This window comes from Pogoniulus pusillus, chromosome 5 (genome assembly GCF_015220805.1).
Source record: "Pogoniulus pusillus isolate bPogPus1 chromosome 5, bPogPus1.pri, whole genome shotgun sequence".
NCBI lineage: Eukaryota > Metazoa > Chordata > Aves > Piciformes > Lybiidae > Pogoniulus > Pogoniulus pusillus.
Window position 1 is genome coordinate 5,854,342 of NC_087268.1, and position 23,968 is coordinate 5,878,309.

The 23,968-nt window shown below is 44.2% G+C and overlaps 1 protein-coding gene across 1 annotated transcript; it reads left to right on the top strand.

Annotated features, from left to right (window-relative positions):
• Window positions 1–953: 953 nt before the first annotated feature.
• Window positions 954–3,389, top strand: TMSB4X (thymosin beta 4 X-linked). The gene is made up of 4 exons (XM_064143074.1): window positions 954–1,024; window positions 1,743–1,846; window positions 2,420–2,533; window positions 2,930–3,389. Exons 3-4 carry the CDS (start codon window positions 2,434–2,436, stop codon window positions 2,962–2,964), a joined length of 135 nt encoding a protein of 44 aa, XP_063999144.1. The 5' UTR covers window positions 954–1,024; window positions 1,743–1,846; window positions 2,420–2,433; the 3' UTR covers window positions 2,965–3,389.
• Window positions 3,390–23,968: the final 20,579 nt, after the last annotated feature.

Sequence of the window (23,968 nt, forward strand, 5' to 3'; positions counted from 1 at the left end):
GAAAACTTCCAGTTTGCACCACTGCTGTCAGATATACACCCCATTCAAACCCAGGTTTAAAGAATCAGACTTTATACACCACACCTCCAAATGTGAATGAGCTTGGCTTTGGGATGGTTAAGACAATTGGAAATCCTGGTTTACGATAGCAAGCATTACTTGGATTGTCATGCAGAGGTTTTGCCCGCTTGAAATTACAGCTCTGGAAATGCTATGAAAAAAGATGAACCAAGGGGGAGACGACAGACATGAAACAGAAGCAGTGGCATCCCCAGGGGATTTACTGAAATGTATTTACAGTTCTCCTTGCATGTATTAATAGTGTTTATGGCTCAAAGCTTTTAATTCCTCAGCAAATCACCTTCACATCAGATACCCAGCCGGAGGGTAGGAGGCAAGAGGCATGATGCTACATGGTTTCCATTATGGATGTCCCAGAAACAGCAGAAATTAAGTAAATTCTCCAGCTCCTGTGCCACCTCACACCTTGAAAGCTAGCATGCCTCCGCTCGCTTGCAGAGCTGCTGCCAGACAAAGGCGCAGAGATTTCCCCAGCTCCTCGTCATTCAGCCACACGCACACGCACAGATACACTCCCACGCACAGATACACCCCCGTGTCTTTCAGTTCTTCCACCTGAATAATTCCGTTTATTACCGAACGCTGTAAATGCAGAAACGAGCGGCAGGGTTGCCATACACCCTTTTCGCCCCCCGCTCAACTGCAATGGTCCATGCAGATAACGCCGGGTTTACGGCAGATTGCTACCCGAGGCTTACTGCCCGAATTCCCCGAACCAGCTCTTAAGAGACATCTGGAGCCCTGCAGAGCGGGGAGGCGGCGGGCCTGGCCCAACCCTCAGCCTTGGCCTTCCTGCCTCCGAGCAGAGGCAGCCGGGGCCAGGAGGGAGGTGCAGTGCCGAGGTCGAGCCGCTGCTACGGAGAGGGGCGCGGAGCTGGGAGACAGGCGACATCTGGCCGGAGCCATTGTCTGCCGGACTAGCACCAAAGCGTGGCCTGGCCTGGTAGTGGGGGGGCGCGGGGGGCGGAGGCGTGCGTGCTCTTTCTTCCCTTTGCAGCAGGGCCGCAAGGACAACCATGGCTTTTCTCTGCTTGCAGCAGGGCGGCAACCTTAGCGATGGGATGTTTCTCTCCCTGCGGCAGCAAGGGCAGCGCGGGCAGAGGAGGGGCAGGGCAGAGGCAGCTCCCGGAGCTCTGAATGAGCGAGGGTTTCCTTTTTCGTTTTCTCCTTCCAAATCCAGAAACGTAACCAGCGAGCTGATCCTGCTCAACCGCATGTCCATGGGGCATGTAGAGTGCTGAAGCGAGCCCGTCAGCTCAAGCACAGCCGTCCGCCGCTGCGGAGGCTAGCAGGAGGAGGCCGCCTTGCCCCGGCTCCGGCTTCTGGCCACCCGGACGCGCTCCGACCCCGAGGTGGCGAGGCAGGGCGGGGCGAGGACCAAGAGCCAGGGGCGGAGGCCTCCCTCCCGGATCGTCCCGGGGGCGCCTCCCGCCAGTCTGAGCCGCAGTGGCGACCGGTGCAGGGATGGGGACCGGGGCGATTTTCGGCCCTCAGGGTGTGGCGTGTGTGTCTGTGTCTCTAGAAGTGTGTGCGTGTGCACGGCGGGGAGAAGGGCTGGGCGGGGAGGGAGGAGAAGGAAGCAAGGGGTGGGGGGGGAAGAGAGAGAAATAGGCGGAAAGCGGCAAAATGGTTAGCGGGTGACATCATCTTCATTTGCATAGGCGCGGAGATAAAACCGCCCCGCCAGCGAGCGCCCTTTATACTGGCGTGCGGAGCGGAGGCAGCAGCGAGTGGCGGGGCTGAGCATCACCGCGCAGCGACACCGGTGGGTCCCGCCGCCCCCCCCGATCCCCCTCTCCGGGTTTCCCAGCACGGGCAGTATGAACCCCAGCGCGACACCCCAGCCGGGAAGGAACTGCGGGCAGGGCGCGGGTGCTATTGTTGTGGGGATGTATAGGGTGTATTGTCTTGGGGGGGTGTTATTGTCTGGGGCCCACGCCACTGCAGGGCGGTGGCGTGCGAGCTGCAAACTGGCTTTGTTGCCCTTCCAGGGCTTTGTTTTGTAATTAGTTTTCCTTTAACCAGTTCAAACGGCGGCCAGCACCGGGCGGCCTCCCCTCTATTGTACTCCACAGCTCGCAAATACTGGGAGTTGCCCCCGGAGGCAGCTGGCGGCGAGCTGCACAGTCTTTGATGCTGGGCTGAGGCTTTAAAAGTAAAACCCCTACTATTGTTGTTATTAAATATGCGGGGATTAAACCTCTTGTTTTCTGCGTGCGCTGAGTTTTGGGCTCCGGCGGAGGCGCGGCTCCCCGGGAGGGGTGCGGCGGGCACGACCCGGGGGTGGCGGCCGGGTGGCCCTCGCCTGGGGTGACAGGCTGTCCGCTTGTGTGCGCAGAGACACCTGCCAACATGTCCGACAAACCCGACATGGCCGAGATCGAGAAATTTGACAAGTCCAAATTGAAGAAGACAGAGACGCAAGAGAAAAACCCACTGCCTTCAAAAGAAAGTGAGTGCGGGAGGGCAGGGAAGCGTGGGGAAGGGCAGGCGGGAGGGAGGGAGGGCAAGGGGGGCAGGCAGAGAGGGCAGGGCAGGCAGGGAGGGGAGGGGAGAGGCGGGAGCAGACAAAGAGGGGCGGCAGGCGGGGAGCCGGGGGTGCGGCGGGTGCAGGGTGGAGGGAAGGATATAGGCAGTTGTGGCTGTGGCAGATGCAAAACCCTGAGCCCACCGCCTAGGAACGCTTAATCTGCAATTACGCATCCACTCCGATATGTATTTATATATATACGTGCATACACATAGATACACATATTTTTACAAATGGTAGGGATTGTCACTTGAATGCATTTCAGGATCTCGATCTTCATTTTTTTTTCTCTCCTTTTCTGTTTTTTTCCCCTTTCAGCAATTGAACAGGAGAAGCAAGCGGGTGAATCGTAATGAAATCTGCCCTTCCAAATTATGCACTGTACATTCCACAAGCATTGCCTTCTTATTTTACTTCTTTTAGCTGTTTAACTTTGTAAGATGCAAAGAGGTTGGATAAAGTTTAAAATGACTGTACTGCCCCTTTCACATCAAAAGAATAGAGAGAACTACTGACACTGAATGAAGGCGCTGCCTTTCCCTCTGCCTGTCTGGCTTTGGTCCTGGTGGCATGAAAGAGCTTGCATGTTGATGAAAGAAGAACTTGGGTGGGACTACAGTAAACTAGAGTAACACACGAATAAATGCAAAGCTGTACCAAGGTCCTGCGAGCTGTAAAATGCAGTTAATCGAGTGCCATTTTTTTTTTTTGTTCAAATTATTTTAATTATTGGAATGCACAATTTTTTTAATATGCAAATAAAATGTTTTAAAACCTGGATGGTATTTATGTCCTCTATTTGGAGAACTGTATCAAAGGATCTGAAGCATAAAAGCCGGTACTGAGACACGGGATGCTATAAACCCTTTGGAGATGACTCAAACCTCAATCACCATTTAATTTTTTTTTTTTTTTGCAATATGTGCTTTCACCAGTAGATACACTTGTGATCCTCTAAGCTAGCTTTTAGACAAATTTCAGTTAAAAATTGCATGTCTTGTAATTTGTTACCATGTGAGTATATCGCTTTAAATATTATTGTTTTAATATTTAATGTAGAGATAAGGACAAAAAAATTTGGCTGCATTTATTGCTTTGCCCCACCCAAGCGTAGCTCTTCTAGTAAGAGCCATTATGTACTGTTGCAGAGATGCAAGCTTGGTTGTATAAATTAATAATTAAGGCTTTTCCTGCTGATGGACTATTTAAAGGAAGATGAGACTTAAATTACATGTCCAAGATTGAACATAAGATTTCTAGTATACTAAAGCTATTTAAGTGGTTGGTGTCCCATGCAAATAAAATCATTTTACTAAACTGTTACTCATGTTTTGGGCACTGTTTTATAATCTCTTAATGGCCACTTGGTCCTAAGAATTTGTATCAAGGAATAAAAAAGGTATTTTCTTTACTAATTCAAAGCTGATTATTTGGTGGCAAAAAATGTAATGGTAGCTTATAGAATGACCATGGTAGTAAATTCTATGTGCAAATAGCAGCTCTCCCCATTTCTGGTTTGCAGCAGTTCACTTAGACCTGGGACATTACTGGCTATTTTTCCTCAAAATGACAGCAGGTAAAAGCTGTGATTGAGGAGGAACAGTAAGAGTTAACTGTAGTAGTCACAGATTTCATCCATTACTCACTTCACTTTGAAGTGAGTAATTGACATTCTGGGGAAAAAATGCTGTAGGAGGGTGGTGAGCATGGCTCTGCAGTGCTTTACAGACAAGTCTTCATGGTTTGAGCCTGTATTTATTTCAGCCAGTTTCTATAAATTTAGCAAATTAGTCCCTCTGGGGAAACCTTGCTTCTGCTGAGGCTGCTGACTCAAAGGGGCTCACGTAGATTTGGGGTTTCTTCCTACCACCTCTCACTAGCAGCATCCGACTGCAACAACAAACTCTCAGTTTACACCAGTCAGAGCAGTGGGGTTCCTCTTCTAATTGGAGGTTTGGTGGGTGTTCATACTGCCAGCAAAGGAGGGAGCCCTGGGGTGCTGTATGCGTGTGGGTGCTCTCCCCAGCCCCCAATAGCAGAAAACTTGCAGAATCGAGTGTTTTGTTAGAATCTAAGGTTCAAACCTGCCATGTTTCAATTAAATTTTTGGAAAGATTAAGTCCTGGTGATGTAAGGACTTCCACAGCTGATGACTTCAGGAGTGAAGTGAATCACTTCTTGTGCTTGTAAACTTTTCAAGCTTTCATTTGATCCTAAACATATAATGGGAAAGACATAGAAAACCTGTAATTGAGTTTCTGAAAAGTCAAACAATCAACTCCCAGCTACTGATCTTAATCAGGTAACACAGGATGTAGCATGACTGAATTCTAAAGCGTACTCTCTGAACCATACATGTGCAAGTGAGTAGAAGCAAGTGCTTGCTTACTGTGAATTAATCCATGAGAAGAAAACCAAAGCAAGCTATTTCTGAGAGAGGCAAAACACGAGGCATACATAGCTTGGTGTAAGACAATGGCAGTGCATGCTGTAAGTCAGCATAATTCAGCAAAACTGAAATATGAGGCCTCTGACTTCAGAATTGCAAATCCAAAGTGTTCAGAAGACAATGCTGGCCAAAAGGCACCACCATCTGTGATGTGCCTGGTGGCTGCAGGCACATAGAGGTGGTGAAGCTCAGATCTGTTTTCAGGAGCTATGACAGTAAGCTACTACCTCCTGCTAGGAGCTCTGTTTCTGGCATCGAGGACTGAATAAAATACAAAATCAACTGGAAAGTAAACCTTCCAGGAAAAATTCAGGAATGGCAGGATCCTATCATCCCCTGCCTTCCACTTTGTTTGGCTCTTTGCATATATTCAGAGAAGACTGCAGCAAATACACATCATGCTTTGCACAGACAATATTAAGGTGGTCACATCTGACACCTACTTTGCAGCAATCCAGTTGATGGCATAAAAAATTAAGGCTCAAGTGGATCGATTGTAAATACTTGGGTCTGAATCTGCACTAGTTGCTGGCTGTGGCTAATAGGGGAGACAAATCTCTTTGGCTGACAGTCTAGAAATTTTCATTAGTAACAAACTAGAGGAAAAAAAAAATATCCGATAAAAAGCCTGAACAAACCAGCTGAAAACGTGGTTATGAAAAAAGGGTCATCAGAAACAGAAAGGCACATATGGTTTTTGATCTTACATGCTGTGCAGTCACATTACCCTAGCTCTACGAGACGATAGCTTTACGGTGTCTAGCGTGCTGCCTCCCCGCCCCCAGCAGAGAGGCAGCTCCACCGAGGCTAACCGTAAGTAGCTCTGCCCTCAAGTACTGAAACAAATTCTTCCTTTCTCAGTGTTTGAGAAAAGATTTTGCTCCCTCTCTCACACACCTCCCCAGATATCATTAACTATGCATATGTTGGACAGAAAGCATGTGTTAACGACAGCCAAAACAGATCATTGTGGTGTTAAAATGGCAAAAATGTGGAGACTAGAAGGCAAGCATTTCAGTCTTCTAGGCTATTTTTGTGCAATACTCAATGTGTGACAGCATACCACTTCCCTTAGTAACCCTTTACTTCCCTAGACACACTGCAGAAGCCAGCAGTTCCTATTGTGTACTGTAATCATATATGGCTGCCACATACAGCTGTTGCACAGCGTAGTTTTATTAATGAGGAACCCTGCACTAACCCAAGCATCCTATAAAATGCAAAGAGCACAGTATTCAGTGCAAGAATTCCATAGGGCTGATACTAAGAAGGGTGTAATGAACTGAAAAATGCAGCTCATGCTTATTTGCTGATATACACTAGGATGACTCTGCAAAGCAACCTATGGCTGTCTTGGCAGATCTGCTTCCGTGAGATCATCTGATGCTCCAGTTTTGTCCATTTTCAATTCAACAGGAGGTGAGGCAACTAAACTGGAAATAAAACAGGCTATTTTGTTAATCTGGAGAAAGGCAATTCCAGACAACATTTTTTTCTGTTATTGGTACACTGTCTGATAAATTAATGTGATATTGTCCCTGTGATGTGATGACTTTTTAAATGACTTCTGCTCTTTATCATGCACTTATGTTGAAATCTCGTGTTTTGCGACAAAGAGTCAGCCCATTTTTCTCTGTTTTCAGGAGTTAATGACCTGAAACTTGGTGTTGCTTTTACTAGATTTTTAAAATAGCTGACCCCTCTCTGGATTTCTCTCCTTCCTGCTCAAGTGAAAAACAAACAAACAAATAGAAATAAATTCAAGCACAGTGGGTTCTCAAAAATGTTTATTTTTGCCTTTGGGTTAATTGGTCTTTAGGCATACTGAAATCACAGCAAAGATACATCTTTTTTTCCCTTGTCTCTGCAACCATGTGGACTACAACATTCCTTTTCCCCTTGGAATCAAAACCTGAGGTTCTCAGGAGATGTTGCAGTCTCCTGGAGCTTGGGCTTAAAATGTCAGACACAATGAGGTTCACCCAATGTAATAAGAATTGGCAACTGGGAGATTCTTCAAGCCCTGCTCCCTCACAATAGGAGGATGCTGATGGCAAAGCACAGTCAAATCTATAGCATCAGTTTCAGGCTACTGTATTGTGGAGTGAGGCTGTAAAGGCTAAATCTCTTTGTTTATTGCCCAATATAGATCTTTCATTTATCAGTATTTTGCAAATGAATTGGTGAATTTAAACCTAATTTAAATGTACTTTCTGCACTTTAATTGTCTCAATTTTTTCACATATTCAATCAAAACACTCTTTTGGTGGGGAAAAAAAACCCAAACTAATTAGTCCTTTGACCACAGGGGTCTTGACAACAAAGAAACTTTCCCCAGAATTGTCATTCCAATGATTTTATCTTTAAATAAAGAGCTGGAAATCTGTGTCTGGAAACAATCTCATGTCACTTTATAGACATAGCACATTTAATGAACGGACACTTGCGGTGCCCTTTATTTGCATACTATGAATAAATATTGAACACCCTTACAAATTGAGTAGACATGTGTTTGAAAAACAAAACAAAACAAGCAAAAATTAAAACCAAACAAGACCAACAAAAGCCAGGAACACCCCTCCCCCCTCCTAAAAAAAAAAACCACAAGAAGAAGAGGAATGCATTTGCTTGTGAGTAACTTGGTTATCCTTAGCTGTTTCTAGCAGCCTGAAGCTACAGCAGCATTCAGGTCTGTAAAATGAGAGGTAAATTAGCTGAAAGCTACTTCTCTCTAGACCAAAAGGAAGAAACTCAGGCTCTTATATGGTTCAAATTTAATCTACTGCTATTTTATGTATTTTGCTAGATATTAGGTTTGTTTCCTATAATGGTGCTTCCCTTCCATCTGACAACCAACTGCATATATATGGTTTATATTATTGGGTATAGCATTTTAAAATATTCTGTTGTAGATAAATATTTCTTCAAACTGCAACTCGTAGCCTTGGAGTTTATCTTGAAGGCCCTTTGCAGAGCTAGATTTTGATGCAAAACGATGTAGAGAATTTTGGAGCTACATAATAATCTAAAAAAATTGCTTGCTGGATTAATTTTTCATGCATCTCAGTTGACCTCATCTGCTCTGTATCATCTAGCCTGCATAAGAAAATTGAGCCAACACAGGGATATTCTTCACCCTTCCCCCCCAGACTGAGCACTGCCTCTCAGAAATTACACTGATGTACTGTGCAGTGAGAATTGTAATTAATATTGAATACAGGACAAAATCTGGCCTAGTGTGATACGTCCTGTGGGATGGAAACATCAGCATTTTGGCAAAGGGTTGGCAAAGGGTTGGCCTCTTCTCCCAGGCAACCAGCAACAGAACAAGGGGACACAGTCTCAAGTTGTGCCGGGGGAAGTATAGGCTGGATGTTAGGAGGAAGTTGTTGGCAGAGAGAGTGATTGGCATTGGAATGGGCTGCCCAGGGAGGTGGTGGAGTCACCATCCCTGGAGGTGTTGAAGCAAAGCCTGGCTGAGGCACTTAGTGCCATGGTCTAGTTGAGTGGCTAGGGCTGGGTGCTAGGTTGGACTGGATGATCTTGGAGGTTTCTTCCAACCTGGTTGATTCTATGATTCTATAACACTTTCTTACCACTCTGAAGGGTTGTGATTTGGTAGTGGGCAGCACTATGGATGAAAATTAGTGTTATGCCAGTCTTAGAGGCAGTGTTGGTTCTGGTTGAGAAGTTTCAGCCACACACAGAAGCACTGTAAAATAATTGAGCCCTATCCATACTATGCAGGAGTTAAGACCAGTTGTAGCCTTACCAATGCAAGCTCAGTGTTGGGTTTAGGGCTGTTTTGCATCCTAGGAATGGAGCAAACCAGGTCATATGTAAATCTATTGCATAAAGAAACAAACTACTAGATTAGAGTTCACTGCTTATAAACTCTTTTCTTGATGGGGAATATATGCCTAGGTCTTCAGAAAATCTTGTAATGTTAGATGAAAGGCTAGAAGATCACATGAGAAGTTATCACGGGGACTATGTTAAAATTACTTCCATGAGAAAGCACTACACAATGAGTTTTATACAAACATTCCTGTTGAGTAGTAACAAACAAAGCACCACAAGAAATGAAGTGAGTTGCTGAATACATTGATGATTTTAGTCATAGAATCATAGAATCAACCAGGGTGGAAGAGACCTCCAAGGTCAACCTAGCACCCAGCCCTAGCCAGTCAACTAGACCATGGCACTAAGTGCCTCATCCAGGCTTTTCTTCAACACCTCCAGGGATGGTGACTCCACCACCTCCCTGGGCAGCCCATTCCAATGCCAATCACTCTTCCTGTCAAGAACTTCCTCCTAACATCCAGCCTATACTTCCCCCAGCACAAGTTGAGACTGTGACCCCTTGTTCTATTGCTGGTAGTCTGGAAGAAGTAAGCTCCTAGCAGCTGAGCACCCCTACTGCTCTGACATGTTAGGGCATGCTAGATGGATCCCAGACAATCTTGTCTCCATAGCTTGTGATTACAAAACCAGCTCAAGCTTGCTTGGGTCATGCAGAAAACATTGCTCCAAGGAAAATCTCCATATTTCTTTATTTGTCAAGCCACTTTAATTTCCACTCTGGGCAACACATGAAAATCTCTTGCCTGCTCTGCTCTTGGTACTTGGCTTGACAACATTAAGTGGAAGGGGAAAGGGAAGGCCTGAAAATGCAAGTCCATTATAAACATCAGTTCTCAGTGTGAGGAGTCAGAGTGATGCCAAGAGGAACACAGGTGAAAAACCTTTCTGGGAGAGATGCATTCTTTTATGGGGGTCCATAGCCTGCACATACCCTTATACGGCTGCTTCCTTGGTGCTTTGCTTGTTAAACTCATCTCTGTTGTATGTGGGAGGTGTGGGTTACACTGAGAAATGCCAAAGCAGCTCTCAAAGTCCTTGCTGCCTTTTAAAGGTTAAAACCAGGAACAGTCTGGCATTCTTCAAAAGGTCTTTAAATGGAACAGAGCTGTTTAATCACATGCACTGCAGCATAAGCACCATGTCTTCTGTATCCTTTTCAGCTGGACTTTGCTAGCCGATAGGCACAGTTTGTCTTCAGCAAAGGCCATGCTGTGGTCTTCTCTCTACAGTGTGTGCTCTCTGAGATCAAAAAAAACCCAGCAGACAGTGTTTTGAGACCAGGAATAGTTTCACATAATTTTCAATTTGGTAGCCTGAAAGACTCCTAAATGCACATTTGGGAATAAGACTAATGGAGCAGTTGGATGTTCACAGATTCCCGTGAAATTTCCCTCCTTGCTGAAGTAAAATCCCTACGAAACGCAAAGGCCCTGAGTAGGTGTGATTGCCTTCAGTTCAGTGAGTTTTTCTACATGTTTAGAGCACTTACACACAAACCAGGCTGTTTTTAACTAGATTGCTTAATTAAGGGTGATAATCTCATAGAATCTCATAGAGTCAACCAGGTTGGAAGAGACCTCCAAGATCATCCAGGCCAACCTAGCACCCAGCCCTAGGCAGTCAACTAGACCATGGCACTGAGTGCCTCAGCCAGGCTTTTCTTGAACACCTCCAGGGATGGTGACTCCACCACCTCCCTGGGCAGCCCATTCCAATGGGAAATCACTCTCTCTGGTAACAACTTCCTCCTAATATCCAGCTCATACTTCACCCGGCACAATTTGAGACTGTGTCCCCTTGTTCTCTTGCTGGTTGCCTGGGAGAAGAGACCAACCCCCACTTGGCTGCAGCCTCCCTTCAGGTAGTTGTAGACAGCAATAAAGTCACCCCTGAGCCTCCTCTTCTCCAACCTAAACACCCCAGCTCCCTCATCCTCTCCTCATAGGGTTTGTGTTCCAGGCCCCTCACCAGCTTTGTCGCCCTTCTCTGGACACGTTCCAGCACCTCAACATCTCTCTTGAATTGAGGAGCCCAGAAGTGGACACAGTACTCAAGGTATTAGTCCTTTGCAGATTCCCCCAGTTTATGATATTAATTTGCATGGGACCTCATAGGCAGGACTCTGTCTCAGTGAGCACTTATCAGAAGGAATGGGAGCATCCCCTTTCTTTGCCTGGCACATGAAGTGCAATCACATATCTCAGGGTTTTCTCTTCTTGCTATCTCTTTTCACATATATTTGTTTTCCACTAAATTTTGTTTCCTTCCCTAAATTTGTTCCACTCCCTTTGGATCGGCACCCTAATAATATCACTGTTAATGTGATCAGGAAGCTTGGTCATCTCAATCCTTTCTCATCACATTCACTGTGGGTGACCACGCTGGGCAGCAACTACTCCCTGCTTCGTATTATATGTCTGACTCCATTACAGAGTGTAATAGTCTGTTAGTGGTATCTCCAAATTGCTTACTCTCAGCAGGAAGCTGCTGCCAACTTTTTGACAGTGGAACCACTTCAAGTATCCTCTGCCTGAGATGTCTGTGCCTTTAAAATACTCCCAGTAAAAGCTTTATTCTTTCCTCTCCCTTCTTTCTGCAATGGACAAAACTGGTTGCTCAGAGCTGACCCAGCAGAGGAAAGTGGCAGCACGTCAGCAAACTGGAAGGGTTAGGTGCTGTGTCAGCTGTCCATCATGAAGAAAGAGCTCTTATCTAACCTTTATTCAGTCTTTCCCTTTGTTTGTCTTACTTTTACAACAACAAATTTTAGTGCTTTTATTGAGCTTGTTTATTTCTAGTGCTAAGCCTCTAGACTTCTCTTTCAGGCTGCTAGCCAGCAGTGGGAAGGTTAAAAATGCAGTCAGTTACCAGTGGCAACATACTAGTGTTGTAAATCCTGCCCACACATCTTCAGATCTACTGACATTTGAAACATTTAGGTCTTTTCTGTTAGCTACACCAGTGTAATTATGTCTTGGTATATCTTTTTGTCCTATGTGTCATCTTCCCAGAGTGCTCAGACAGGTACATATGAAGGATATATATGGAAGGAGAAAGAGTGAAGGAGGCTGAGGTTATAAAGAAAGAAAGGAAGCCATTAGGAATTGTTCACTGGGAGTTTTGAAAGATCAATGTCACATATTAAGAATTGCAATCTGATAGCAGATTATTGATCCCCTTATTTTTGTATGTCACCTGTGAGCTGCAGGTCAGGCTGAGCTAGTGAAATCAATTACATTTTATATCAATACCATATGCTCGTCCCTCATAGCAGGGATGTGGATGTTCTATACGTCCTTCTCGTCAGCAGTGGCATAAGCTGATAGAGTGTATGTAGTGGGACTGGCATATATTCTAAGGCAAACACATTTGAAATCTCCAGGCAGAGTCAAATGAATAACTTTCATTAGAGACAGGAGACAGCTTTTATCTTGCTAAGGCAAAACTGGCCTAATTGAACGTAAACCCCCTTTGTTTATAACACACACATAAAAGATGCAATTCCAGACTAAGTGCAATTCTAAATGCTGAGAGAATAAAGTTTATACTGTTTGCTTGAGGCTTTCTGCCTTGAGCACTGCTCAGTGGCTAGGAGTGGTGTTACTTCTGCAAGACTTAGTGAAAATCTACCACAGAACAGGCAACAAAATGGAGCTGCAGGTGATGGGAAGGACTATTACGTCTTCAGCCAAATACAGCCAGGAAAGCAGTAACCCCCAACTAAAGTCTTGCCTTTGGCCACTTTTTGTTTGCATAGCCCCACAAAGGAGGGCAGGGGAAAAGGGCCATCCCCTCACGCCCAGCTCTGGCAAGTGATCTTGAGTAGCCAGTCACAGTATCACAGTATCACAGTACCACCAAGGTTGGAAGAGACCTCACAGATCATCAAGTCCAACCCTTTACCACAGAGCTCAAGGCTAGACCATGGCACCAAGTGCCACGTCCAATCCTGCCTTGAACAGCCCCAGGGACAGCGACTCCACCACCTCCCCGGGCAGCCCATTCCAGTGTCCAATGACTCTCTCAGTGAAGAACTTTCTCCTCACCTCCAGCCTAAATTTCCCCTGACATAGCTTGAGGCTGTGTCCTCTTGTTCTGGTGCTGGCCACCTGAGAGAAGAGAGCAACCTCCTCCTGGCCACAATCACCCTTCAGGTATTTGTTACTTGCTGCCAGCCAAGAGACAGCAAGATTGGGACTACCTGGAGCACTGTTTCCTGTGGGACAGAGCACCTCATTCATCAGCTTTCACATGAAGTTGTGTATGAAGATGCATATGGCATAAAGAGACAGATAGAAAGGTGGATTGCCATGCAGTGCTTAGCATCTGTTTTAACACTCCCTTTTATTGATTTTTATGCAGAAGTGATATAGCTTACACCAAAACTCTATTATGGGCATCTTAATCACATGTGCCTTCAGGCATGATATCTTTCTAAAATATTATCATTGTTAAAACAAAATGGGCCACTGGAGAAAACAAACTCGTAAAAGCTTGATAATGAAGAAATCACTAGCAGTTTATACCCCTGTCCACTTCTGTGTGGAGGGCTATTTATGGGATGGGCATTGTCTAGGCTGAGTAAAGATGGCAATAAACAGTGCAACTAACACATGAATAAACACCGCAGTGATGAATGAAGGTTTGGCAGGTTTAAGTATCCAGTTCCTCCCTGCTGGTGCTCAAAGAAATCAGTGTATTATGTGATCAAGGCCTGGGCACTGGTCTTGGTAAATGTGAGTTATATATAATACCATGCTCAGCTTCAGTCATATGCACTGAATTCTCCCAAAAGATTTAATGATGTCAGAGGAATTATCCTTTGTGGTATGTCTTCACACTTGAGGGCTTTTACAGCTTGCTTAGAAACATAGAATCATAGAATCAACCAGGTTGGAAGAGACCTCCAACATCATCCAGGCCAACCTGGCACCCAGCCCTATCCACTCAACTAGACCATGGCACCAAGTGTTTCATCCAGACTTTTCTTGAACACCTCCAGGGATGGTGACTTCACCACCTCCCTGGGCAGCCCATTCCAATGCCAATCACTCTCTCTGCCAACAACTTCCTCCTAACATCCAGCCTATATTTCCCCCAGCACAAATTGAGACTGTGTCCCCTCGTTCTGCTGCTGGTAGTCTGGAAGAAGAGACCAACCCCACCTGGCTTCCTCCATAGATTCAGAGTATCTGTGGTAACAGACTGTCTCCTGTGTTTGGCCACTGCTTTTGCTTTTGACAGTAATCAGGCCATTATTACAAATTCAGTACCTTCCTCATAGACAAAACAGTATTTCCAGTGATGCAGATAAACATACTTGAGCCCTTATGAACATTCAAACATTAACACTATTTGGTAGATGAAGAAATATCTCCAGTGTAATTTCACAGTATCCAATTTGTTAAGAGTCTATACTGTGCTTCTTAAGGTAAATGATACACATAGAAGATGTAAATTGGCTATTAATTTGCAAACACTATTCTTGGGAGTATTTTTCAAATTACCATGCATTTAACCAAGCCAAATACTTCTTATGTTAAGCCATATTCCAGTTTTATCTTAACAAGCAAAGAGATATTCAGCTAGCTACTGCAGACATCTCTCTTGACTTTAAAAGGGAACTTGGTCTGCTAGTTTTGGTCTTTCAAATTGCACAGAAGTTAGATCACTGAACAAGCCTAAAATAGATGGTGTAGCTACCCTTATTATCAAAGCCTGTTACTGCACTCTTTGTTTTGCAGGTGACATTTCAAATACTCATCTGGGCTAGCAGAACCTGCATGGCTCCAAGAGTGGAACTCAGAGAAACTGGGAACATTTCTATCCACCCTGAGCCTTGACACATCATTTACTACCTTATATTACTAGGCTTGGTTAGGAAAGGAAAAGTGCCAACATAGTCTTTTTTACAAGCAAAAGGAAAAGAATATTCCTTTTGAAGGACTAATTGTAGCTGTTCCTCGTTGCCATCCCCATCTCTCACAGCTGAGGAGGCTGGTTTCTACTGAAGAGCAGCCTTTCCTCTCCATCCCTCAGCAACCAAAGTCAGAATGCAGTCAGACCCTGCACTGTCATTGCTTAGAGAAAGATTTAATCCCTAGCTCAGGCTTTGTCTGGGGCTACCCAGAAGTTGCAAACTTAACACTTAGACTCAAAAAAGTCTCTCTCTCTAGTTCTGTGTTCATTCTTTGCTTATCAGATATTCAATCAAATGTGCATTATCCCTTAAGGCAATGATGGCTTTTTAAAACCCCCACACTTTTAACTCAGTCAGTAGTTTAGCTGACAAGAATATACATACTTTACCACCTTCAGAAAGCAAGCTTGAATATATGAGGATTAAATGAAGTTTTGAACAAGCAGTGATTTTATTATTCTCATTTTTAAAATGCATTTTTCAGTTCTGACCAGTGATATTTATTTTTTTTACAGTAAGGAGGCATATCTCAGCAGCAACACAATAGGACTGGAAATTAATAACTGCCTTTTCCCTGTGATATCTTCTGAGATTCTAATCTCACTTTTATCGCCTATCTTCTATGGGAGGTTGTAGTTAGTTTAACTTAATGGTAAACATTCAGTCATTTTTGAGCAGCAGCAGAGCTTGTACCATACAAATGCACACTTTTGTTATGCAGTATGCCCCTTTGATTTATATTCATGTTTTAATTTCAGCAGGTATCAACATTAGCTATAATTCCTGTAATTTAGAAGATTAAAAATATATGATAGGTCAATGCCTACTTGTTTTTTTTTTCCTATGAACACTGAAATTTATGAATGTTATTTGATTGATTGCAAAGTGAAAGCATAAAATTATAGTCCACTTAGGCAAAAGAATCTTAGTGAAAACATAAAATACATATATCATAAATCCTCTGTGAAATGAAGCAATTACTGAGAGTGGTTACTGTCATTAAGTTCTTGTTTTCTTGGTTTTCTCCCACTAACATTAAAATGTATGTGTCTGGCTGATCCCCCCCTTATTAAAAGATTGAACTGATGGTCTTACCTTATTTTTGTAGATCCTGTGAGATTGTTTCAGTAGGGCTTTTTCATGTAGGTCCATGTGTTACATTACTGCTGTGTTTAGAAACACATGCATGTAAACTCCACTGAAAAGTTCCAAGTTGAGTGCTTTGTAGTTATGTGTAGCACTTACAGGGCAGTGTATACCCTTATATACTCTATATAGCATTTACCTTCCCCTACTGCCTTTATGAATATAGTTTTCCTCCTTCTTTGCCTTTCAGTCCTTGAGTTTATTCCCATATGTTTCCTGATATATAGTGTTTCATGCTGCTGATCCTTTGCACAGACCTTAGTGCTCCTGTGAAAGTGAAGGATCCCAGAGTCCACACAGACTGAGTGAGGGAGGGGATTGTAGTGCATTTCTCATAATTTAAAAGTGTGCTCAGAGTGTTAACACTATCAACAGTTGCTATTTCTTGAGGGGAAAAAAATAATTGTAATTATACCATCACTTTTCTAGTTTAGACTGTAAATTGCCCTGAATGCCCAGACAGACTTTTACCACATTAGCTTTATGCAGAGACACAGAAATCAGCTAACCTCTGCAGACAGAGACAGGCTTGCAAATCATCCAGTTAATTTGGACTCACGAAACCCTAGGTTTCAGTATGAATTCTAGCTGTTCTGTAAATTTGTAGAGACCTGGACATATAAAAATTTGGCTCAGCAGAGATTTGAAAAAGCCAGCCCTGTAGAGTCTGGGATCTGTTTGCATTGCAGTGGATTGAGCAATAAGCATCACATCACCGCTCCCTGTAGGTAATTCAATGCAAGCTTAATAAACTGCTGTGTACCTAGGTCGATTTTTGTCTATTCACATCAGAGGCACAACTCATTTCTGTGTTAAAGGGCATTCTCAGATCCCTTCCTCTATGTCCTTTTGTTCACAGTTAGCAAAATTTCCAGTTACTTTATGACATTATTGTTCTACTTCTGACAAAAAGTAGCTACTGGGGTTGCATTTTGGGTGAGTTTGTACCTGTCAATTTGTACCTATCAATTTTGTTTTCATTGAACCTGTGGATTGGTGTCTTCAAAGTGGTTAGATTGAGTGGTTGTATTGGATGTTTTACCCTTGGTTTGATAAGGCACAGGCAATCTTATCATGCATTTTTATACAGAATAATATATAATCATTAACCATCAGGATTTGATAATTCTTCAAGTTAACATACTGGGAACTATTTGTCTGTGTACAAATTCAATGAAGCAAAAGAGGAAATGCAGCCCAAGACCTGAAAATTGACAGAGCTCTCCTTAACAAGAACCTAATTTTGTGCTTGGCATCTCAGACCCACAATTTTTCCACCAGGAAACCTGCCTGAAAATGTTCTTTAGAAAATCAAGCACTGAAATCTGCTATGTGGGATTCTGTGGCTCTGAGGGAAAGGTTTAGAGGTGCACAAATTGAAGAGAATGAAAAATTCCCTGAGTTCTGTCAAAAGTCTCCTCCAGCAGCAAGTGTCCCTGGTTGATCAGCAGCGTGTAAAGTGTGCACTGATACCAGCAACGGAGCATGCAGGAGGGCAGATGTCAGATGAATACTAGCCATAGCTCTGGTCCCTGGGAGCAGCACAGCAAGCAGGTTTCATCCATTTCAAGCTACAGTTAGACGTTTAGTAGCAAGCAGTCTTGCCTTCTTTCCCTCACTCCCAAACCCTGCTGAGTTATGTCCATGTTAGTGCCATTTCCTCCACTGAGCTGGCAGAGCTGCTGGTATAGACACATGCTGTCTCCAACTGAGAGGCAAAACTGCCACTCAGAACCACTTTCTTTACTGGCAAGAGCATTTCAACGTTCCAGCTTTCTGAGCAGTTTCATGAAGACTTGTGCCTCTAAACAGAAAGGTGAAGGAGGGAAGCAGGAGGAGAAGGACTAAAGACCTCCAGCAGTAATGAAGACTGAAAACCCCACAAAGCAGATGTACCTACAGTGCCACTGCAGCTTTCCACAGTAGTCGAATAGAAATTTCCCCTTCCCTCCTTATTTTACTCTCTGAAGGTACTGAACAGTTAGCAAATGCTCTGTCATTTGGGCTGTTGTAGTGGTAAGTAATTTGAGGGCTCTAGCCTTTGATAACTAATGAGTATACTTATGTAAGTATACTTACAATAATGGGCAGAGAAGAAAGGGTTGCTGATGCTTTGGTCCATGTTGTTCCTAAGTGCTACCATCACCAAATCTAACATTCTTCTCTGAAATAGCTGAAAGAGAGGCTGAATATGACAGATTTAACCTCTTACCAAGATACTAATTCCAGTTTCAGGAGCTATTTGTTCCTTTGGCTTCAGCCTGTTCTTTCCTGGATTTGCCATTCTCCTCGCTTCCTTCGACGCAGGGCTCCACACCACAGGGAAGGATAGGCAGCAGCCTTTGGGAAGGAGTGTAGATGTCTCCAGAACAGCACAGTTGGTTGTGCTTTGCACCTTCTCTGGCCTGCTAAGCATGTAATTTGCACCCTCTGTGAAGTAGATTCTCCTCAACTCCTACTCCCATGTACTCAGCAAGACTTACTGACGCTTAATGTATGGCTGTTCAAGTAGGGACCACAGGACTCAGCTGACTCTCAGCTGTCAGCTCCTCGTTAAGAGGCAAAACAAGAGGTGCAAGTTACAGAAGGTAGAATTCAAAACTACACCACTCGTGCTAAATAGCAAGCTGAGCCTGCCATAAGGCAAGCAGATGGATGCAGTGCCCTTTGGTTCTCTCCAGCTAGAAAAGTAATTCTCTTTCCTTGAGTCATGCCTAGCAATTGTACAATTATTTTTGGACCAGCACCAGGACATCACTGATATAACAATCGTGTCTGTGGTACAACTGCTGGCAATTACTAGTGGCAGCAGTGTGTAGCAGTGTGTACAGAGCCATTACTTTTTATTTTAAGATCTTTTTGCAGCTCAACTTAAAATTTTCTGATTGTCAGAAAACCTCGTAGTGTTCAAGTGCCTAACCTGAGATACACTAAAGGACCCTGAATTTCAATGAGAACTGAAAAGCTTCTCTGTCAAAGGTAACCACGTGAGAAATCAGCAGGATATCCCAAACACACATCTCTTAAAGTACTTTTGTCCAGACATCTGGGTGTTTTTCATGGATATTGTTGTCCATATTTGTATACTTTGCAAACATTTACATTTCTTGGTGTTTGTTTCAAGGAGTAAACTGGTATGAAGCTTGCCAGTATTGATGTGATGATGGTTGCACATTATTTTGTGTATTCATATGTGTTATCTCTGTAGCACTGTTGGAAATGGGACTCTAGGATGCATCTTGAAAGACTCAAGGTTAAGATCCCAGCACTTAATTTATCTGAGGTCTGGGGTCAGTTCTTAGGCAGAGGGGTGCGTGAGAGCAGTGCTAAAGCTCTCCGTACAACCAACAGAGAGAAACGTCTCCTTCTGGAACTCCTCTGCTTTGAGGGTAGACTGAGGGATTTGGGGTTGTTCAGCCTGGAGAAGAGAGGATAGAGGGTTGGACTGGATGATCTTTGAGGCCTCTTCCAACCAGGTATAGTCTGTGAGAAGGCTCTAGAGGGACCTTCCAATGCCTGACAGAATCCAACAGGAAAGCTGGAGCGGGACTTTTCATAAGGGTGTCTAGCAATAGGAAAAGGGGGAATGGTTTTAAGCTGAGGGAGAATAGGCTTAGACTGGATCACAGGGAGCAGTTCTTCAATACAAAGGTGATGAGACTCTAGAATAAGCTGCCCAGGGAGGCTGTGGATGCCTCCTCCCTTTGGCCAGGCTGGATGAGACCTTGAGCAGCTAAGTATAGTTGAGAGAGATCTCTGTCTGTGGCAGGGAGGTTAGGGTAGATTACCTCTAAGGTTCCTTCCAACCTAGGCCATTTGATGATACTGAAAGACAGGGGCCAGGTTGCCCATTGTTCTAGCCAGGTATACAACTGCTGCCATCCTTCTGGTTCTTCTGTTTCACTTCCATGTATGCCAGTAGTTATATCCTTATCTCCCTGTGAACTTTGCTATGGCCAGTGCCATTTCTCTGCTTCCATGGTCTCTCATGAATGTGATTTTACTCTACAACAAGACATGATGATATGTTATGCATTGTGGCAACTTTTATTCTTAACTGGAATTTATTTACCTGACAGATGACTGTGGAATATTTCCTTGTCCTTTCTAGGACCTACAGCAAATAGGACACATGACAAGTGGCTCTGGTGCTCACTTTCAGGACATTTGGGCAGGATTATAAAGCTTTGTTCTCCCTTTTTCCCCTCGACACCAGCAGTTGTGACATATGCTCAGCATCTTACATGGCCACAGTTGAGCAGCTCCCCATTAAGATCTGGGCTGCATCTGTCTCTAGAGACACAGGTGGAATCTAAGCCATCTGTCTAACACTAAATGGAAAGACAGCCCAGAAACTGACCTCACATGACTTTTTCTTTTATTTACTATAAATACATAGGTTAACAGTTCTTAATTTTCTTGCAAGTTTGAAAACAATAGAAGCTTGCAAATTGCATCAGAGAGAATGTTTGTTTTTTTTTTGGGGGGGGGCTCCTAAGTCAATAAAGTCTTTGGCATACTGGAGTAAGTGCAGTGAAGAACAACCAGAGACTAGAGTACGTGCTACAAGAGGAAAGGCTGAGAGAGCAGCTAGGTTTGCTCAGCCTGGAGCAAATCCAGCCTTAATGGGATGATACAGAGAAGCTGGAGCCACTCTTTTCACCAACAAGGTGGAATGGGTTACATGTGAAAAAAGGTTTATGACAATCAGGATATTCAGATTCTGGAAATAAATGCTGGAGAACCTCTATCACTGGAGATCTTTAAAGCTCCAAGGGCCCTGAGCATCTTGATTAACTGCAAGCTTGGCCCTGCTTTTGAGTGGGCTATTGCAGCAAATAACATGCAGAGTTCTTTTGTAATCTAAATGATTTTATGAGTTTAGCTTGTGACATGAAGGCAGGAAACTAGCAGCCACATACCAGGACACAGCAAGAACACTGGGCAGCAGAAGACATACACAATTTATACTATGTGATCATCACAGCATGAACTACTTCCTTGCTCTTTGACAAGGTGTGTTACTAGGCTAGAGCTGTCATACCAGAGCCGTGCTGCAGAGGTTTTTGTGATGCATGTGCATTGCAAAAATGCATTGTCTGTGGCTTGCAGTCATTCCATGTTTCCAAGGAGTGAGATGAATGTCAGCATTATTGTAGTGCTCCTCTGGTATTATTTAGTTTAGAAGGGACATTGAGATGCTTGAGCGTGTCCAGAGAAGGGCGACGAGGCTGGGGAGAGGCCTTGAGCACAGCCCTACGAGGAGAGGCTGAGGGAGCTGGGATTGGTTAGCCTGGAGAAGAGGAGGCTCAGGGGTGACCTTATTGCTGTCTACAACTACCTGAGGGGAGGTTGTGGCCAGGAGGAGGTTGCTCTCTTCTCTCAGGTGGCCAGCACCAGAACAAGAGGACACAGCCTCAGGCTGCACCAGGGGAGATTTAGGCTGGAGGTGAGGAGAAAGTTCTTCACTGAGAGAGTCATTGGACACTGGAATGGGCTGCCCGGGGAGGTGGTGGAGTCGCCGTCCCTGGAGCTGTTCAAGGCAGGATTGGACGTGGCACTTGGTGCCATGGTCTAGCCTTGAGCTCTGTGGTAAAGGGTTGGACTTGATGATCTGTGAGGTCTCTTCCAACCCTGATGATACTGTGATACTGTGATATTTACACCAGATAGGCAATACCCAGTCACATAACGATGCCAGTTGCATTCATGTTTTTAGCATTTCAACATTCTTACCTGACACATTAGCATAATTTTTTTATCTGTGCAGCTCTGTGACAACCATCAATTCACTGACAGTGGCAGGGGTATTCTTCAGACTGTGAAAAGGCCCTTCAAAGACCTCACACACTTGAGGAGATAATGGCATCCTTTCCTGCTTAGAGCTGAAAAACCAAACCTGCACCCATATCAGCCAGTATCCTCGACCTATACCTTGACCCGTAATCCTGTAGAGATCTTTGCCCCAAGGTGCTGTGAGGTTGTGGACTCAGCTATCATTTATTCTTACTTTAAGAGACATTTGAATGCACTTGAGTCTATTTACCTCATGACATCTCAAAGCTCCTTCCAGCTTTATTTTCCACGCTTAATGTAGTATAAAACACAAAAAATACTAGCTCAATCAGAGCAGTATTTAAGAGTATGCTTAAGGTAAGGTCATGAACTAACTGAGTCAGACAGAGATCATGAAGAGGGATCTTGTGCTTGGAAGGCAACATATATAATCTGTTAGTTATAAATGCAGGAATTCTTTACTGACTCAGTTAAGTGTTCAGACACGTGGAGAACTATGTGTGACTCAGGGAATATTGAAATCTGTACTGGAATCCAAACTTCAGTGCTGCCAAGCTGGCATATGTCATCTTATTGCACATCAAGACAATGACAAACAATTTCAGAGCCCTTGACCTGGAAGTCTAATAAAACACAAGAACTGTTACAGTATCAGGCAGTATAGAAAACAGCAAAAAAAGATAAACACAAAAGGGTCATGACTTCATAGAGGGATGAGTCATGGGCAATTTAAGGGACCCTGGAGCAGTTTCTGCCAGTTCTGTCAGGCACCTCCGTGAGCAACACCTTAAACCCTATCACCACTTCTTTTCAGTTGGTTAAAGTGTTCTTCTGCTAGACAGAAGACAAACAGATGAGGAAGGAACCTGTCCTAATCAAAGTGCTTTTCTGGAAGCAGCTGTTTTACCTCTTTTGTTGTAAGGGGGTAGAAAGGTGACTTTGGCCCATGGCCATTGCATGAGGGTGGTCATGTCTGGTTGGGCAAACAGCTGTACAAAAAAAGCATGCTGGGGTGCACCAGTACTGCACTCAAGATGACTCAAGATGGGGTAGGTGTGCAGTGTAGTTTTCACCCAGCAGATTTTTTCCCTTCCATAGTTCCCCCACGTTGTCTCGGTCCTCAAGACTGTGGGCATACGCTCAGGCTGCGGAAGTGGTAGAGCCACCATAGCACTGTCCCCGGGCAAGACACAGCCATCAAGTCCCCACCTGTCACACAGAGAGTCAGTTCACCAGGCAATAAACTGAGTAATATTTGATAAGACAAACTGAAGGCAAAAGCCAACACAAATAACATATATTTATACCTGGTGCTCCCAGATCTCCTTACCCTTTAAATTCACCAGAAAACCTCCATGGGCTTGGTGGTCAGAATCAGGCTTTCAGTCACCCCTTAGGTGATGGTGGAACTGGATGGTGTCACCACTGGCACTACAAAGTCTTTGCTTTTAACCTTTTGTCCCTGGCCTTTTGTCCTGCTTGTCTTTTACACGCTTATGGGATGCAAAAAAAGGTTTGATTCTTAGCCTCAGCTGTCTTGTGCTCACGGTAATAACTGCAAGTGACATTTATGGAGGGTTTTGCTCTCAGCACGGGTAGCACTGCAGTGTGACAGGAAGCAAGGAGAAAACGTGTGCAAAAACAGGAAAGGGAGGAGAAACTGGGCGTGAATTAAAGAGGCCAGGGTGCACTGCATGGGATGGAAGACCAGACTGAGCCCCAGGGTAAAAGAAGTGAGGTTGCATATGATCTCAGATGAGATACAAAGGGTAAATACAGACAGCAGTCAGGCTGTTCTGTCATTTCTGCTGGTAGTGCACTTCTCTCTGCCATGAGAGTGCCTCATAGGTTTGTGAGAAGATGGGATTGTGAGTCTTTATTTTTCACCCTTGGAAAATGTTCCAGGTTTCAGAGCAGGAAAGCAGACAGATGGAAAATGGAGGGAAAAGCCATCTCCAAAATGAGTGAAAATTGCTACCTTGGGTATAGGAGTAGACTTCTCTGTAGACTGGTCCTTGGAAGAAATGAAGAATTCAACATTTTCTCAGGAAAAAGAGTTTTCTGGAAAGTGTTGCATATGATAGAACCATAGAATCATAGAATCAACCAGGTTGGAAGAGACCTCAAAGATCGTCCAGTCCAACCTAGCACCCAGCCCTAGCCAGTCAACTAGACCATGGCA